Below are 19698 nucleotides of genomic sequence, written 5' to 3' on the forward strand. Positions count from 1 at the left end.
CTGACATGGCCAGGCTTTCCCTAGGCTTAGCTTTTTTGGTGTTCACTGAATCTGTAACTCTAAGACTTTCACCAAAACTTAAGATGTTTTCAGCCATTATTTATTCAAAAAACATTTTTTTTTTCTGCACTGCACTTTTTCACGGAGACTGATGACAAGAATGTTAGACCTTTTGGTATTGTTCCATGGGTTGGGTTTTTTTTTCAATCTATTTCCTTTCTGTTGTTCCGTTGGAGAATTGGTATTGATATATGTTGATTTATGTTAATCTATTGAACTATCATTAAGTTTACTGACTGTCTTTTGCACTCTGTTATTGAGTCCATCCAATTGGTTTTTTCATTTTGGTTATTATGTTTGTTTCTAAAACTTCACCTTGGTTCTTTTTGTATCATCTGCTTCTCTGAGGAGACCGCCCATCCATTTCAAGGGGATTTGCCCTGACTTCTTGGAGTATGACTGGAACAGCTGCTTCAGTGTCTCAACTCCAGCAGCTGGGTCATCTGAGCTGTTGTCTCTTATTGCCTTTTCCTTTTGAGAGATGTTACGATCTTCTTGTGTCTTCAAATATCAAGTACTTGTGGGTTACATCCTGGACATTTTGAATGTTTCGCTAATGGGATTATAGATATTGTTTAAACCCCATGGAAAAATGTAGATTTGGGGGTTTGTTTTAACAGGCGATCAGCTCGGTTAGGTTTAGGCTACAGGTTCTTACCTACTTTTTCTGGGCTGTAACCGCCGAACAATGTCAGTTCAGTTTTTAGGGCTTTGCGGTGTTATTCAGATCTGTTTGGTACGTGTGCTAGTCTTGGACCTGGGACCTGTCTGGGACCCTGGGGCTCAGTTCTAAAACCCTTTGGTATGTTGTTTAGGGGGAGCTATGGGGTGAGCTCAGACATTCACATTACTTTATGGGACAGCTTTCTTTAGCTCCCTCCTCTCTGTGATCCCCCAACACTTTCTAGTTCCCAGGAGACCCTGCCCCCTCTACGCTCACCTTAGCCCTCTGGCTAAAAAGCCAGGGTTTTAGTTTCTCTGCTCTAATGTGCCAAAAAGCAATGAGATATATTTATACGGGGTGGGGTAGGGGGAGGGAGAAAGAGGGAGCATGAGAGAGCGAGAGAGAGGGAGGGAGAGAGAAAGTGACAGGGATTTCTCCCCATGCTCCTAGGACCACAGTTCCCTTGGGAAGAAGGAAGGATCTCTCTCCTCGGAGTTCAGCCACCTGTCTGCCTGGCACTGCCATTGCCACCACGACTGTCACTACATTGCCTGGGGGCAGGGGCAGAAAAGAATGGAAAAAATGCAAACAAGCAAAGGTTTTCTACACTCTTTCTGACCTTTATAGGCTCTTTCCCATTTCTCAGACCAGAAATGGAGGACTTCCTTGGAGATGGTTTTTGTCTGTATCCTGTGCACAGTTCAGGGTTTCACACTGTCTCTGAGCCCAGGCCTGGAACTACTGGAGGAAAAAAATGGGAGGCTCACCCCACCAGTTTGGTTGTATTTTGAATCCTGGTTTCCTTCCCAAACACCCCCATCATATTTAGTTTTCAGAGTCCTCAGACAGCAGCTTCATGCGTTCTGTCCGGGGCTTTATTTACATTCAGTGGGAGGAAAGGATGGACTATCCATCTCTATTTGACCAGAATCAAAATTACACCAGCCTGTTTTGACCGTTTGTCAGCTCTGGTGTCACTGTCACGACCCTTGGCTTCATTCTTAACCTGACTCACTGCTACCCCCAAGCACAACTCTAGGCTCTCACTTCCCGGCGGCTCCAGATCACACCTCTCGCGCCACCCTGAGCAGGGACAGAGAGCGCTCCGGTGAGTGAACCCTCTGGGATTTGCTCGCTGTGAGCCCGTCCCCCATCCAATCTCTGTGACCAGGGGAGTGGGATACGCTGATCTTGAGGCAATCGTAGCCCGCTCCTGGAGCTGTGATGAAAAGGCTGTGTGTGTGTCTGTGTATAAGGGGGGGCTCCTCCAGAAGGAAAAGGGGGAATAAAGCTCCCAGGAGAGAAGTATATGGATCCTGGGCTGCAAAGGCACCAGAGGTCCGTGCACTTGCTTTCTGCTGTAGAAAGAGGAGCCCAGCCCTCCGGCTTCATGCTACAGGGACACCTACTCCCACTGTCTCTAGCCTGCTGATTCAGACACAGCTGGAGTGCAGCTAACACCTCTACAAATCAAGGTCATTTCCGCTCTCAAATGGGGGAGTTAGAACGCACACACCAGCAGGCCCAGGCTTGGGAGGTTAGTGCTGTGTTTGTGGTCACCAGGCAGAACTGAGCCTGGTCCCCCGTGTCTGTGGGGTCTGGACCAGCACAGAATGCTTCAGGGTCAAAGGACAGCTGCCAGGAAAGATGACAGACTCAACAGGACAATGTTTGGCTCATCCAGAGAGACCCACTGGAGAGACTATGCTGCTCAGAAAGCCTGGACCTTTTTTGTTATCTCCCCAAGTGGCCTCTTCGAAAGGACAAAGTTCTGCAAAGTTAATCTGTGCTGGTAAAGTCAGACCCAAATGAGCAGGTTAAGGTCCAGTCTGGCTCCAGAGCATGAGAAATGGACTAAGCGATAGATACACCCCCACAGCTCTGAGTCTGAGCTGTCTTCCGTCAGTGGTTCTGATTCTCACTTTGTATTGCCGCACACACACTCGCAGGCCTGCATTCAGCGTCCGCCACCGAGTCATAAGATCTGAGGCCCCCGTTTTCCTACCCAACACAGCATGGCCCTTGACTCACCATCCACTTACCACTCCTCCCGTCCCTCCCCGTCCAAGTCCATTTGATGACTGGATTACTGCGTTCGAGTACTGGAATTTCAGCCAGCCAGCATGGCTCTTGAGGGATCCACGTGTTGTTAAATCCATATATTTCTGAGTTTCGGATGGTGAATGGAGGGAGTTCAGATAGTGAGGGATTCATCCGACAGCTGAGCTGAAGTGTCGGACGTGGGGTTTGCAGAGGGAGAGTGTGGGTCAGAAGGAACAGCCGCGCCGGCCACTTCCCTCGTGCTGATGCGGTGCTGACACGCCGGCCACAGAACTGCTGGAATTTATACATAAGGGTGGTGGCAAAAAGTCCCCTGCCCCTGTCATGGTTCTCTGTGCGATTACGGTCCACCTCGTGCCTTGCAAGGCAGGGATCCTGTCAAGGCTGCTCCCACCACGTCCTGGAGCATAGCAGGTGCTCAAAGCAGCACCTGTTAAATGAATGGATGGATGCATGAATGACTATAAACTCAGGTACACAGAGTAAGTTGGGTTCTGTCTCGGATCCTCTGTTTTGAGGAAGCAGGACACAAAGTCGCTAGGTGACAGCCAGCTCTGGTCAGCTCCACGCCCCAAGGAAACCTCCCAACTTGGAATACCTCACACAGGAGGAAGTGAGCGAGTCCACAGCAGAGGATGTCCTGCAACGCTGCAAGGACAAAGCCCTGGGCTGGCAGATGGCGCTTCCAGAGCCCTCCCTTGTCACTGGGGGCTTTCCCAGATGCTACTGGGTTGGCGAGTCAAACCCGCTCTGGGTGTATGTGGTCATTACGCATTTCAGCTGGTCTCTTGTCAGTTGCTTTGGCCTCACATCTTAAACCGTAAAACCACTGGTGACTGAGGTGGGACCTGCTCTGTCGTAGGTGCTCCGTCCCTCACCAGCCAGCCCAGGCGCCCGGGCCAGAGAGCTGCAACATCCTCCGCCTCCAGCTGACCTGAGGACCATGATGCTTGACCCCTAGCTGGGGGGTGGGGCAAGGGCCTCATTGTGTGCAGTTTAGAAGCCCCGCCCTGCCCCCCCATTCTGATTAGAGACCCGACCCCCACCCCCCACCCCTCCCACCCTGGCACAGGGAGGCTCTGCACAGCCTTGTCCCCTTGCTGCTCCCCGCCACCTTGGCTCACGGGGAAGTCGAGGTGTTGCCAGGTCACACCCCGGGACTCACTTCCAGGATGTTTTTGGCTCCTTGACAACCTCTTCCTGTTTTGGAAGCGAAAAAGTGGCATTAAAAAAGCCAGAGAGGTTTCATTGTTTAAAAAAAAGCCTCCACTGACTGAAGAGGGAAGGGGGAGTCTCCCAATGGCGGAGCCACCCCGGCCCCTATGGAACTGTCCCCTCCTCACCCCTGCAGGACCATCCCCCTTCAGCCCTGTGTAACTAACTGTCCCCTCCTCACCCTGAGGGACCATCCCGTCTGGGCGGACTGACTGCCTTCGCACCTCACTCTTGGGCCTGAGCGTTACTGAAACTGTTTTCTCTCCCGTCTCCATGTTTGTCTTATGTGTCAGAAACTCTAAATTTGCCCACGTTCGTCAGTCATGACACATTTCAAACGAACACGGAAGGCAGTCTGAAAACACTCTGAAGAAAGCTCCCTCTCTCTCCACGCTGTGTGTGTTCACTGAAAGGGATTCACCAGCAGTATTTTCTTTGACTCAAAATGCCCCACATCTGGCTTGATGCTAAGAATAAGCTAAATGATCAGAAAAGTCAAAAGGCAGAATTTAGGAATTAAAGATTCTACAGAGAAATGACCTCCACTATGGGGCGTGACATGGTTTCACGTTCCTTCAAACAAGACAGCAGGGACCTAAGAGGAGACAACTCTGAAAGAATGGGGAAATCCCTGTGCGTGCCCCCGCCACCTCCATTTGCAAAGGCGGGGACCCCTTTCCCCCCCGAGCGGGAGCTGGGGAGGGCCGTGGTCCCAGAGAGGGCAGGAGGCACCACCTTGAGATAATCTCGGGACATCAGCTCCTGGAGACATCATGAACTCTCTTCTCCAAGGCCAAGTTCTCCCTTGACATTTATGGCTGGGAGGCCTTCTATACCATGTTGACTTCTGAGCTGGAGGCCCAGGCTAAGTGCAGGTTAAGGGTTTAGCATAAGCTAACTAAGAGGTAGCCCCGGAGTGCGGGCTCTAAAAGTAACCGCCTCCTTTAAGGCAGCGCACTGTCAAAAAAAAAGTACCTCAGTTGGGACTCTGATAATTTGGGTTAAACTCCAATTTGATCATATTTGTCTACAAACAGCCTCCTCCTGTTTTATTTTCACATGCAAGTCTTGAATGTTTGCACTGATGAGGGGAACGTCTTGGGCTGTAGAAGATACTTGGAATCTTTACTCGGTATATTAGCCAAGCTGCTCACCAGCTCTGACTTTAGGCAACTTACTTGGTCTGCCTGGCTGGTTTCTTCTGCAATAATACAGGGGAAAAAAACCCCCAAAAACCCCAGTGCCGACATCCTATTGTAGTTGTGCGGCTTAACCCAGTTAAATGAGAACACACAGCAGGCACTCAATAAATGCAGCTGCCCGGTTATCCATTAACAGTGAGGGCTTGGGGCAATTTACCCGCAGGGACAAGGTTACCAGAAATGCAACAAAGTCTTTGTTCTTTGAAAGTGGGGTGGGTTAGCTTATCCCCCAAAGCCTGGAAGTTTTGTTTTTTTTTTTTAAAAGAGCACTTATAATATGAACTTGAGAAGGCAAAACTAGATTCTGCTTTATTTTCTAGTAAGAATAAACCACATTCAAATATTAGACTGAATTAAGCGATTAATAACTTTCTCAAATAGATTACTCTGATCTCCCCTTCATTTCATTTCACAACATACATTTTATTAGCAAAAATCTTATATATATATTCTGGATCCAAGACTCTCATCAGATCTATCATTTGCAAATATCTTCTCCTATTCTGTGGGCTGCATTTTCACTTTCTTAAATAATCATAAATTTAGCTTTTGATAGTATCTTGCTTTTATACAAATCTATAGGCAACTTAAATTTGTGAGTTGGTTTCTGAAAAAAATTCTCTTTAAATTTAGATATAACAGAATTCCTTACAAAAATGTCTTTTATTATGTTAACACATATTCAAATTAATAAATATTTCTTATGGAATGTGGCTGGTACCAAAAAGAATAAAGCCTGTTACACTGTGACAGTTACTTCTGGTTTTGTCACTTTACTCAGGTCATTGTGGAGGGCCCATCAGGTCCTGTGGGAAGGGTCAGGACCACCACTGTCAGGTCGCAATCTTTCTGATTTCACCCAAGAAGTCATAGGTCTGCTCTGAGATGTCAAAAGGTTCATGGATTCCCTCGGGCGACAGCAGAGCTTGGAGGGCGCCCTCGTTCTCTTGGTTCTGCTTGAGGAAGCCGGCGATGACCTTCCAGCGGGCGGCCTCGGTCTCTTCTTCTGCCCACCTGAACGGGGGCAGGAGCGTGGAGTGGAGGAGGGGGAGCGCGCAGTCGTGGTAAACCAGGAGAAACACAGCCTTCAGGAACTCCCTGTCTCTCTGGGAAAACACCAGCACCACCAGTGGTTGTGAATGGACCACATCATTATTTTTCAAGTGTTAAGTTCTATGAGCTCTGGTAACTAAAAGCTGTCTAAGGCGCGGGATGGAGGTGCCATGAGCCCCTGGCAGGTGATCAGCTCTGAAGCCAATGCTCAGTCAGGACCCGGCTCCCTCTGACGTGGAACCAGCAGGAGCCACCAGAGCAGAGACAAGCAGTTCTCTCGGGGGGTCTGAGAGGCTCCTTGAGACCAGGGTGCCCTCTGAGCTCCACTGAGAGTGCCTCAAACATTCCATCAAGGAGACTGGGGCGCTGAAGCCTAATACTGGGGACAAGGGTGCGGCTCCAGGTAAACATAACTAAGGCACCATGTGAAATCTACTGTATCACTGAATTAGGTCAGGGTGTTGCAGAATGGTAGCAAGTGCTCTGCATGAAATCCAGAGAGAGGAGCCCCGGGGAGTAAGATGTGATGGACAGTCGGGGTGGGAATCTCAGCCCACGCAGCACCTGCACAGAGACACGGCCTCTCCAGGCACACCACGTGTGCAGGGGCAACTTCTGCAGGCCGGAGCCCAGCGCCTGCCCCCTGCTGAACTAGAACAGCATTAAACCTGCCAGCTCTAGCAAAGGTCAAGTGTAGATGGCACTGGTCAAATGGAAGCTCAAAGAAGGATACAGTATGTATGCATTCCCCTCCGCCAATTTTTAGGGTCTTTAGTTTGCTTATTCTCCCATGTCCCTTGAGGATAATTAAAAATTCAGATTAGAAGTCCAAAAATTATGGACCATGGGCCCAATGCAGACCTGCTTTTCTTTTTTTTTTTAATAAATAGTTTTATAGAAAACAGCCCTGCCCAGCTGTTCATGTATTATCAGTAGCTGCCTTGTGTTACTGAGGGCAGAGCTGAAGTATTTGTGACAGGGCCCACGTGGCCTGCAATGCCAAATATATCTACTCTCTGGCCCTTTACAGAAAAAGTCTGCCAAGCCCGGACCAGAGCAATCAAGCCCCGACTCACTGATGCCTGCGAGTCCTGCATGGTGATGCCCATGCTCCCTGGCACGGTCAGCACCGCCACACACTTGACGTGTGCTGTGGCTTAAGCCTGTTTTCTTCTTCCTTCTCTTCACCCAAGATGGACTTTGAGAGCTAGGGGAGTTTTTTGTTTTTTTCCTTTTTTTTAATTGAAGTATAGTCAGTTACAGTGTGTCAGTTTCTGGCGTACAGCATAATGTCTAGGGGAACTTTTTTAAATGAGAGAAATCTGATCGCCAACTGGGACACTTCGGCTTAGAAATTTCCCGTCAATTAAATAAAACTGAGCGACCTGAAATGACTTGATCAAGTGTTTCTTTTTACACTAGGAATCGATCACCCACGCCCTTTTTCTAAGGGGTCTCTGCAGCCATAATAACACAGTTTAACTGTTAAGAGGGATTACGACTGTGGCTACTTGAGCTAAAAAAAGGAGACACGATTAGAATCTGAAGCAAATACTGAGCACTGCACACATGAGGTTCACTGTGGACAAGCACATTACCTTCTCCGATCTTTTTAATGTACTTTCTTTCTCAGCCCAGGAGCTCTAAAAAGCAAACAGAAATATTACATTAATCCAAGTATTCACAAGTCTTTGCCACACCTCTGCAACTTCACCCTGTAACTAAATGGACAGACAGGGTTAAAAACGCTGTTCAGAACCTGCACGTGTAAGAAGTCAGTCTCTCATCAGGCATCAATTGCTAATGACCCAGAACCAAACCGACGAGGTGGGATGTAAGCTCATGATTCTTACAAGCCAAACTAATTTAAGAACAGAATTAGTGAGACACTAGCACATCCACGCACACTGCACCAACGTAACACCTGAACAATAAAATAGTATTAAGATTTTCAGGTAAGACAGTCGTGAGAAAGGAAAGCTCTGCCAAATCCCACACTTCCCTGCAACTCTGTCTGCCGAGGTGATGACGGTGTTCAGGGCGAGATAAAATAAAAGCGCAGCTTTGCTGGTAAACATTTCCCATCTGTCCACAAGCTTTCACAAAAGCCAGAGTTCAGTTAACCCCACAGAACTATGAACCGAAGACCTTCCAGTGCCCGGCAGGATGCCTTAGCCACGGTGGGCTCCCGTGAAATGTTTGTTGAATGAATCAATGTATGTATGTTTTGTATAATGAATAAATGTTAGGATACTAATGACTTTACAGGGAAAGAAAGAGCAATTCTGCATTACTAACTTCTGTGCCAAGTGAACTTGTCTGAAATTACGGCTAATTACATGCTGTGAGTATTTTCTTACATCTTTTTGCTAAAAACCTCATCTTTACTGTTGACACCCCCTCCCCAGCCCAACTATCACATGAAATCAAAGGTGAATAAGCATCCTTGTAGATATCTGCTTCCTCCTCCCACTTCCCCAGGCCCGTACAACCTCCCCTCTTATCAACAGGAGTCACCTCCCAGCACAGCCCCCGGCCCCCTGCCCCGCACGCGTGCTTTTCTACCTCTCTGTGCTGTCAGGCGTTTTCCTAAAGCAAAAGCCTTCACGGACTGCCCACCACCTACCACAAAATGAGACTCAGACCAACCCTGACAGTCTAGAGATGACATTCGACGGGCCACCCTGGGTCACCGTCCTTCTCAAGAACACACCCTAGTCCTTCCTGCCTCAAAGTGTTTGCCAATGCTGTCCCCCCCACCTGCACTGTCTTCCACCCCCAAGGCAGCAGGTCCAAACCCGACACGGCCCCCAGCCTTTCACTAGGTCCATCTCACCCAGGACCTCTTTAATCAGATGCCTCATTTGCTGCTGCCTTTAACCCTTGAGGACCTGGATTACACACCCCTACTGTGCTCATGCTGTCTGAACACTTGCCTCGCAGGCGCACAAGGTCTCCCAATATTTGTTGAGTCTGATGCTTAAGCTGAACTTTATGAAGCTGCCATTTTTGAAGGCCAAAAAAATGGCTAAAACTTAAGAGATTTCAGATGGTTCAACTTCATATCCAACTGCTATTTCATACAGCACATAACATGTCGAATAAAAATAAAAATAATATGCATGTCCTGTTTCTCCCCTGAAAACTCAGTCAATTTATCTAACAAAGCACTTTGGATTTTTGCACTTAAACACAATCAATGGCCATCTTAAGCCATGAAATAGTGAACCCAACTTCCGGGCCAGGCAAGGCCCCGGGGAGGCAACAGTCACACGGGGGAAGGAAGGTAAGACCAAGTTAGCTGGACGGAGGACAGGGCTCAGAAGATGTCATCCACGTAGAGAAGGAAAAGAACTCAGAGCAGGTGTCAGAACTCACTAACGCGGTGTGTTTAACCGCTTACAGGACCCGTCGGGTCTCCACCGTGATGCGCACACTACCCACCCTGAGTGCATCCATGAGGTCAGGCTGCTCTAAGAGCTTGGGGAAGGTGGCCAGCACAGGATTACTAATTAAATCTGAAATACAAGAGGACAAAAAGCATTTCAAATAAACTTCACCCACTGTATCTTACTGCAAGAGACATAAAAACATTCATATTAAAATTACTGCACCACATGATCTGTTGATGACGCATTCTACTCGCTTTAACCGCTAGGAGGGCTCAGAGCTGTCCCCTCAACCTCCACCTGCCCCTGCGCCCGCACCCCGGGGAGTTCTGAAGAGCCTGTACCAAGCAGACGGGGCAGTAAAGCGGCTCTGAATGGAGCAGGACCAGAAAATTTTGTTTTTCTTTCTCTGTTTTTTTTTCAGCCTCTCTTTCCTCCTTATGACTTAAGTGTGTTGTGTTAAGAGGAATTAGGAGGCACCCATCCTCTGGCAAGGCTGAGCAGGAACCAGGAAGCACCAAGGGAGAGGAGGCGGAGGGTGGGCGGCTCAGGCCCGACTCCAGGTCACCACGGCTCAGGGGAGGACCCCCGTCTGGGGCCACCGGATGGCGATGGATGAGATCAGAAGGAATCTGGAGTTGGGGATCCCGGCCACGTGCCTAAGTCCTGCGCAGGAGAACACTGCTATCTCTCAGTCAATAGAGGCACGAGGAATTCTGTCCAAAGAGCCCTGGAAGGACACTTCAGAAACAGCAAGGGCAGTAAACTCTAAAATCACGTGTCCTTGGCAGAGAAAAATCCTTTCTCTAGATCTTACTAGGTTTATTCCGATGCTCAGACTCAAATGAAGTCAACAATTCTGAGTAGCTTTTCCCTTACCTAGGGGAAAACTAATAAATCTTATCTTCTTTAAGAAGACATAGCATTCATGAAGTTTTTTTAGAGTTATCGCAATAAATTCAAAGGCAAGTGATGATGAAAAGGCTTGAACCGTGCTCCCTTTAGCTATGATTACTCCTTAAGAGATGCTGGTGCTGCTTTGACCTTGAGTTCCATTTCTACCTACTTGTCCAGGTGGTAAGTCCCCGGGAGAGGACTCCTGTCCAACCACGGCCTCTCCTTGTAAACGAGGATGGTCCTTCATGGGGGTCTTCCTCGGCTCCAGCCGCCCCAGCCTGCTTTCAGTTCCAGCCCCTCCAAGGCACTGTACTTTACTGGCCTTGGGTCTTCAGGTGTGTTGGCCCCTCTATCCAGAAAGGACCCCCCTTTGCCCACCTCCCCCACATACCTAACTCCTCTCTCGGTCTTACCATCTTAAATATTACTTTCCTCATTCTACACAGGAATTCTGGTCTTCCTGGTGTGTGCTCTTATTGTGTTTTCCTTCAGAACACTTAAGGTTAAAAAGGATAATTCACGTACTTTTGTGTCTGAAGTCTGCCGCCCCACCAGGGCGGGGATGTCGGTACCGGTCTCCTTCACCCCTGGGCCTAGCACAACACCTGGCGTAGGGCAGGCACTCACCACACACCGGCGTACCGGTGTGCTGAATTCAAAGAATTTCCAATAAAATTAAACTTTTTTTTTTTGGAGGCAATTCTTACAACACATGCCTATCTCTTTGCAAGTTCAATCATGTGTGACAACTTGATTTTTTACAATTACTTTTTAACATTTTACTTGGAAAAAGTTTCAAGCTTACAAAAATGTTCTAAGAATAAAAATAGAACATCTTTATGTCTCTTACCTGGATTCACCGATTTTACTCATTTTTAAACTTCGTAAGTTAAGAACCAGTTATTCTGGGTAATTTTGGTGTCTTCCCCAAAAGATGGTATATGTATTAAACACATGGGACAGCCATTATTAAAGAATTAATGGGACAGATGATTATAGCTGAGTTTCAGGATCTCCAGAATCTGAGACGTGAAAGCATGTATACTGTTAAAGAAGGGAAAACGTACTAAGCTCACACAGGATGCACACCGGGCGCAGTGCTTCGCGTCTGAAGACCTTTATGGACAGTGACACTATTCTGCGTATTTTATGCCATCTGTCACCCTCAGAAGAGACAGCAAGGATTGTATTTACTTAGAGCAAGCGTGATGTGAGCTCTACGTCACGTGTTAGGGAAACGCGAGGGCCTCTCACCAGCACTGTCAGGGCTCATCCTGTCTCTCAGGAGCACGTCGCCAAGAATCTGGCGATAAAATATCAACAAGTGAATGGAGCACATACTTCCGATTAACGTTTCTGGCAGGAGGCTATTAAAGAAGAAAAAAATGTACTCATTAAACAATTCCCTACAATCCCAACCTAACGGTGCTTTTTTTTTTAATTCCTATTTTTGATTGAACTGTAGTTGATTTATGTTAGTTTCAGGTGTACAGCAAAGCGATTCAGTTATTCGTATACATACATACATTTTTTTTCAGTTTCTTTTCCATTATGGCTCATTACAAGAAATTGAATACAGTTCCCTGTGCTACACTGCAGGTCCTTGTGGTTTATCTATTTTATATATAGTGGTGTGTATTTGTTAATCCCAAACTTCTGATCTACCCCTCCCCCTGATTCCCCCTGGTAACCAGTTTGTTTTCTTTGTACCCTATGGTATTTTTCTTTTTTATGTGTACCCTTATTACTCTAATGAATAGTTCCAAGTTTTACTTTATTATTGAAAAAAGTTCTACCAATTTCAAGAAAAATTTCCACTATAAATTGGCTACATCAAACTTCAGAAAACTTCCATTTTCATGTGTCTTTCAAGTCGTTACTCTGTGTTACCATTCCTGTGCTTCCATTTCAGCATATATACCCATGCTAAATGTCAAATAAAAAAGGTAAGTCATCAATTATGTGTTTTAGAAAGAATGGGGCTAGTCAGCTACAAGTTTTAACAAAGCCACCCCGCTGCCACCCCAACTGATGTGACGAATGCAGAGGAAACACGAGTTTACAGCTCATGGTGCTGGGCGGAGCGCCGGAGGGTGTGGCGGACCGAGCTGAATTCTGACTTTGCTACCTCCTAGCTATGTGACTTCGGGCTGATTATTTATTCTCCTTGTGTTTTGGTTTCTTCATTTGTAAAACACAGTCATACCTGCATCTCAGAAGGTTACTAAAAAGATTAAAACGAAGTAAATGTGGAACGCTTAATGCAACGCCTGGTCCACAGTAAGGGCTCAGAAACAAAAAAAATTTCAATAATGAAGTTAAGTTGGTAACAGTTTAAAACATATTGTGAGAATTTTATGATGTTGTATGTAATTCACATGGTAACCAAGAGAAAAAACGTCGATAGAATATACACAAAAGGAAAGGAAAAAGGAATCAAAATGCATCACTACAAAAAAATCAATTAAAAGGAAGGCATATGGGAGGAAATGCGGGATGAAACATATTAACATGTACAGAAAACAAGTAACAACATGGCAGTACTAAGTTCTTCCCTGTCACTAGTTAATGTAAATGGATTAAACCCTCCAATCAAAAGACACAGACTGGCAGAATGGATAAAAAACAGGATCCAACTATATTCTATCTACAAGAGACTCCCTTTAGATCTAAGGACACTCATAAGTTGAAAATGAAAGGCTAGCCAAGGATATTCCACGCAAATACCAAACAAAAAAGAGCAGGGGTGGCTCTATTAATATCAGATAGACTTTAAGCCAAAAAGCTGTTACAAGAGACAAAGAAGAATATTATACAAGGATAAAAGGGTCAATTCATCAAGAAGATACAGCAGCTATAAACACACAGCAAACATTAGGGCTCCTTGATACATGAAGCAAACACTGACAGAACTGAAGAGAGAAACAGACAGGTGTACGGTCACAGTAGGAGACTTCAACCCCCCACTTCCAATAAGGGACAGAACTCCGGGCAGATTAGTAAGAAGAAACCTGAACGACACCGTAGACCAACTGTGACTGACAGCCAGCCACAGACACTGCCCAACAGCAGGCTATGTATTTTCCTCAGGTGCACGTGGGGCATTCTCTAGGATTGCCATAGTTTAGGCCACAAAACAAGTCTTAACAATTTAAAAAACAAATCATACAAAGTATGTTTTTTCTTTTTTTTCTTCTTTCAAAGCATCTTTTCTGATCACAAGGGAATGAACCTAGAAATCACTAGCAGAAGGAAAACTGGAAAATTCATAAATATGTGGATATTAAACCACATACTTTGAAGCAACCAATGGCTCAAAGAAGAAACCACAGGGAAATTAGGAAACATGTTGAGACAAAGTGAAAACACAGCACAGATACGCGGGGGGTGCGGTGGAGGCAGCGCTAAGAGGGAACATTTACAGCTGCAAATGCTTACATTAAAAAAGAAGAAAGATTCCAAACAACAACCTAACTTTACACTTTAAGGAACTAGAAGAGAAAAACAAATGCAGGATATAAAATCAACATATAAAAATTAGTCACGTTTCTATACACTAACAATGAACACTTGGAAAAGGAAATTAAAACAGTTCCATATATAATAGCATCCAAAGAGAGAAAATACTTGGGAATAAAAAAAAAAAAACAAAACAGAAACACAATTTCAGTATTTAGATTTCAAAATAATAATCTGGAAACATGACAAGGGACACACTTTAAAACCCTGACATCTGGTGCACACTGCTTGCTGGGGACGTACCGAGCACAAGCGTTAACCTTAGCAAACACTCCAGAAAATGTCTTCAATCATTCTGAACATACATTTTCTAAGTGTTATTTTTAGAAATACAGGAACTCTGTCACTAAGCATGAAAGATGACCATAGAGGAAATCTCAAAAGCCTTGCAAACAATGTCCTCTGTCGAAGAGGAAGATGTCTTTGGGCTGAGAAAAACCACCTAAAGTTATAAGAGACTTTGACTTTTGGAAATGAATCCTTTCTTTTAATTTCTAGGATGAGAATTTTAGAAGGGAAAATTCATCGCAGAGGTAAGATCCAGGCTTCCAGGAAGAAAACAGAAAATAGAACGTGCCCCTTACGATGGTGCAGGAGCCATGGGTCCCCACGGGTAGCTTCAGGGAATTTGGATAAGCACCCTTGACCGCTTCCTAACCATTGCATTTATAGAATCACCCCAAAATGCAAGATGGATTCTCTCAGCATAGTGACATTCATATACAGCATTTGGTACACAGGGCCAGAAATCACCTTTTCCCAACCCTGCTAAAATTCTGTCTGGTATGTGCCTGACCTAGGCTGCAGGGGACACTTGAGCTGCATGGAGGCCACCACCTGCCTTCTCGGTGTTCATGCTGTGATTCCTACAACCTGCCCGCTGGCCTGTGGCTCGTGTGGGCAGCATTTCAGCTGCATGCCCAAACTTATGTCTAATGCTGAAAAACAGCCATTAATTTTGCTAGGGGAAGGGGTGGAAGCTTCCTTCCATTCTTCCCTCCCCTGCTCTCACAGAGCCGCCTGCTCTATCTGTCGGGCAGGCACCGTGTCCAGCCTGTAGGAGAGCCCTGCGGTGCCGGCCGCCTGGGCCCTCCCTTCCTGCTGGCACCTCCCCACGACGGAGCCAGCGCTGCCAGCTCTTTATTAGCGTTTCCTTTAGGGAAATCCTTTGATTTTGCCAAACCCAAGATGACCAGAAAGCTCGAAGCTGAAGAAGGAAAAATATATTACTTCTGACCTCATAGACAGACCAGCAAAGTGCAATGAACATAAATTTATAGTAACTTTATACACAGGGACATAGCCTACTTCTACAGACCAGTGTTTCTCGGTATTCAGAACCAGTGCACTGGGAGTCTGGGTCCAAATTCAGGGCTTTCCCTCAGCCGGGGCTTAAAAGCACATGTTTGGCCAGATCGCATCAAGTTAAACCCCATCAAAAAACAGCTCCCAAATCAGAAAGGCAAGTCTCGGTGACACTGAAGATCTATTTGGTCCCTCTGCCATCTCAGCTGAGAGGTCGACACGATCACATAAAAGCAGACCCACGGCAGGACTCAGGTGCTGCTTCCTTGGGAAGGAAGATGAGTGTACAGTGAATCCTTTGCATCTTCACAGGGCTCCTGACATCCAAAGGACACACGCGGAGGACTGCTAGCTGGTGAGAGGGCAGGAAGAAGCCGACCGGCAAGGATACTGGGCAAACTGGGCACTGACACAGATCATACCTGGGCTTACCGCCCTTGGCCCTGCCTGTGTTGGTGTCTGTCTCGTGGCGTAACAAAAATAATCCCTGCCATTTCTCCTTTAAGCAGAGAAATTTGGCTAAATAAATATGAAGTTCTTAAGCAAGAGAGAGTGGGGACAAGTGTGGAGGGTTGGTACCATCACTGGCCTTCTTTCCCACCCACTGCAGGAGGCCATGGAGAGGAGACGGAGAGGAATCAGTCCTGCCCCAGTCTCCACCTCCAGGGCACGCAGGCTCAGGGCAGTGATGCCCCAAAGTGCATCTCATCCTGAACCCACAGCACAGCCCGTGGCCCTCCCTGCAGCCAGGCCCGGGGACTCTGGCTTCACAGAGCCCATGGCCTGTCTCTGGGAGGGCCTGTCTCTGGGAGAGCCTGCCTGAGGCTGTGGTTGGACCGGCGGTCCCGGCAGTCCACACTTCTGCATCATGCGATGCAGCGGCAATGTCAAGACAGCGCTCCCGTCTCTCCCTGGGCTCAGGGAGGAGAGGGGAGCACGTGCCAGGACAAGGCAGGGGGAGCCAGGGACAGCTGGGGGCAGAGCGGAGCTCCTGATGAGAACACTTTTACACTAGCACAAACATCTCCACTTTGAAATCATTTCACAGACATTTTCTGGGTGCCTACTGTATGGTGTAACCAACGAGGGCCTCGGCTCCCGAGGTCAGGGGAGTGGGGGACAAGGACTCAGGACCCTTTTTTAAGAACCCAGCACGTAGAAGAGCGCCCATCGCCCTGGGAGAAGGGGCCTGCCTAATGATCTCCGCACACCCAGTCCAACCTGGTCTCTAGACTGGAAAGCGCATCTGCAAACTGGTACTTGGGGCCAAAAAAACAGTGCTAAGAGCTGCCCTTGAAAGACACGCTGGGCTTTGGACTCTCGGAAGCTTATCAACGAGAGGATGGAGAGGCAGGAATGAGGCCAAGCAGGATTTTGGCTTCTCTCTTACAAAGACGGCTACTGTGCTGCTTTTTTTAAAATCTTGAAAAATAACAATTGTCCAAGGAAAGATTGACCAAAAAAGGGCATTTATAGGCTCTATGGGCAACTAGGGGGAAAAAAAGCCAAGAGCACGAACATTACCCATGAGCACATTATTAATGGCTATTGAAAGATTTAACTCTTCATACTATAAATAGCAGACACATTCCAGTCCCAGAGATAAGAACAAGGGCTGTTGAAACTGGGCGCACGATCCAGAGCCAGAAAAGCAATCATTCACAGAGGGGTGCCAGGCTCCTGCTTCTTGACAGCGCGAGCGCAGCGCAGGGCACATGGGGCCGTTCAGATGCCTCAGTCTCTGTCCCCAGGTTGCACTCTTCTCTCCACACCCCACCTCCCATCCACTGTGTGCGCTCCACGCCTTCCAAACCTTCCAAGCCTATTTCCAGTCCCCTCGGTCTTACCAGCTACATAGCACATCCTCATCTGAACAAACTTTATGACAGCTGGCGTCCTATTTCTGTTTATCCATATGTATGGTAACAATAATAGTAACACATCATTGTGGTGGATGCTGCGTTTCACCATGTGCCACGCGCTATAAAACTAGCTCAGTGCTTTATATGTTTTCTTTTCATTACATCTCTTTACAGCTTTATGGCTTTCCCCATCTCTCTACTTTACAGCTTTTCCCATCTCTCTGTTGATCTTTGGCAGAGGAATTAGTGAGGGGAAAAAACTAACAAAAGATGACCAAGCAAGGGGAGAAGCCAGAAGCAGAGACGATCTACAAATGCTGAATGACCCCAAGTTCAGACGAGCAAAAGCAGGTACCAACCTTAGCATGTTTCTTGATCTTCCGTTCAAAGATCTTAGTTTTACTAGAAGTTGAGGCCGCCTTCTCATTGTCATCATCTGATGGAAAACACTACCGTGTGCTTTAAAAAAATTAAAAAACAAATCTCTAAACTTTAAGGGTGTAGGCAGTGAATATAATAAAAGAGTATTTTACATAAAAAATTTCATATAAAATAAAACAAAGTTCTTCAGCACCAATGGTGCTGAATCGTATGAAAGGCAGGGGTCACTCATAACCCCTAAGTGAGCTGGTAAAGAGTATGATGCCTCCTCACGTCCTTCCTAAGGTACCCAACTGGCCCCCCTCCAGCTGCCACTACATCAGACGCTCTGACAGCACCACCGCTGCTAGATTACAAAGAAAAGGGGAGTTTAAAGAGCATGTCTGCCTCCAGGTGGAACTAACTGCATCCCAGATCCCAGACGCCCTCCTGTCTCAGGAAGGAGGGGCTGGCATCACAGGGTGGCAGCAGTGCTGCGTGTCCTAAACCAGGAAACGAGGAGAGGGAGGTCTGAGGCGCAAGAGGGGGCTTTCAAAGCTGTCGGGCTTTGAGCTCCAAGAGGCAGGGACCGTACCTGTCTAATTCTCCATTTTCCTGCCTTCTAGCACAGTGCCTGGTCAATGAACACCTCAAAAGACGCTCAGTATTTCTGGAGGGCAACGTGGCACGTATATCACGATTTCAAATGTCCACACCCTGTGACCTGGCGATATGCAATCTCTGAACTGGCCTATTGAGTTAATCCTGGGGCCCGGTGTTCAATGCAAAGGGACGGATGCAGGGTCCTCAGGCTTCCTGCCTTCCTACGTTGGAGTCTCCTGTGTGCTCCTGAGGAAATTAGCACTTCGATAAAAATGATGCAGATTTTAATATCAAATGATGTATTTTTTAAAAAATGTGAATTCAAGTGAATAGTGTGAAGCTTATTAAACTAAAGCTATTTTCCCGGATGCATCTTCTGGTTGTTTAATCTTTAAGGACAGGAAAGAAGGTGACACTTAAGAGCAGTACCTCTTCTGGATACTGAAGGGTCCACTTCAACACCTTTTTCATAAGGGGTGCCGCCATTCAGGAAGAGTTCGTAAGTTCTACAAAAGAAACATACGTGGATGTGGATGCACGTTATGGACACTGTGAAACACTGGACTTCATAGTGGAATATCTTATAGTACAAATGTTTTATTTATGCCTCACTGGGAAATGAGAATGAAAGTTGACCCTGCCCTCCGTGAGGTCACCATCTCAGTGACTAGAGTCTCTGTCTTAACTATACACTATAGAAAATAAATTTTTCCCCATTAAAATGAGAAAGATTAACTGATGTCATTAAGGTGTTTTGACTTTAATGACTTGTGTTATGTAAACGTATTTTTCAAATGTTTCGAATCATTTGAAATAAAGCTATTATTAACTTCTATTATTTTTAAAATACAAAAGTAACGTAGATTGTGGTAAAAAGTTCAACTGGCATAGATATGAGAAGTAAAAATATGAGAAATCTGTCCCCCTCCGCTCCCCTCTAGTTCGGCAGCCCCCTGTCCTACTTTTTTCTAAGCAAATATAACCTTTGAAAGTTGCGTGCTATGTGAGTAAGTGTGGAAAGCAGGTCAGAGCCCTCTTTAATCCGGCGGCACCACCCCCCACCCTGCTCCCCAGAGGCAACCTCGGGCAACAGCTTACACATGTGCACACGAGCACAGTTCTCTGTGAGCAGAAGTGGAGTCACAGTACACAGAAGATTCTGCAACTTGCTGTTGTCGTAAAATAATGTATGTTGGGAATGTTTCTGTATCAATACATAGGCCTCCACCTCATTTGAAAAAAAAAACCTATCACTTCAAGAAAAACTGAGTAGATACACTTTTCCCTCCCACTAAGTACAACTAAAAACCCTGAACATTGTTAGAAACAAAAACCAAAAAAATCACAAGAAACCTGGGCTTCTACGCTTACAGGGAGTGGGAGGGGGTGGGGGGGTGAGAAAGTGCCCCTTCCCCTCCCACTGGGGTGACGTCAGAGGAGGACGAGTGGACTCAGGACTTTGACGTGACCTGTGGTAAGGAGGCCACCCCTACCGTGTGGTGTCAGTA

General features: G+C 46.6%; 1 protein-coding gene across 2 annotated transcripts in view; it reads right to left on the minus strand.

Annotated features, from left to right (window-relative positions):
* Positions 1–5485: 5485 nt before the first annotated feature.
* NPHP1 (nephrocystin 1) overlaps positions 5486–19698 on the minus strand; it is a 38947-nt gene continuing 24734 nt past the window's right edge. For both annotated transcript variants that reach the window (XM_032469542.1, XM_032469541.1), the window contains exons 15-20: positions 18620–18696; positions 17587–17686; positions 11796–11908; positions 9700–9773; positions 7854–7898; positions 5486–6308 (exon numbers count right to left, since the gene is read on the minus strand). In XM_032469542.1, coding sequence (XP_032325433.1) covers positions 6036–6308; positions 7854–7898; positions 9700–9773; positions 11796–11908; positions 17587–17686; positions 18620–18696 — 682 coding nt within the window. In that variant the 3' untranslated portion in view covers positions 5486–6035. The remainder of the gene's footprint in view (positions 6309–7853; positions 7899–9699; positions 9774–11795; positions 11909–17586; positions 17687–18619; positions 18697–19698) is intronic.

This window comes from Camelus ferus, chromosome 28 (genome assembly GCF_009834535.1).
Source record: "Camelus ferus isolate YT-003-E chromosome 28, BCGSAC_Cfer_1.0, whole genome shotgun sequence".
NCBI classification, from domain to species: Eukaryota; Metazoa; Chordata; class Mammalia; order Artiodactyla; family Camelidae; genus Camelus; species Camelus ferus.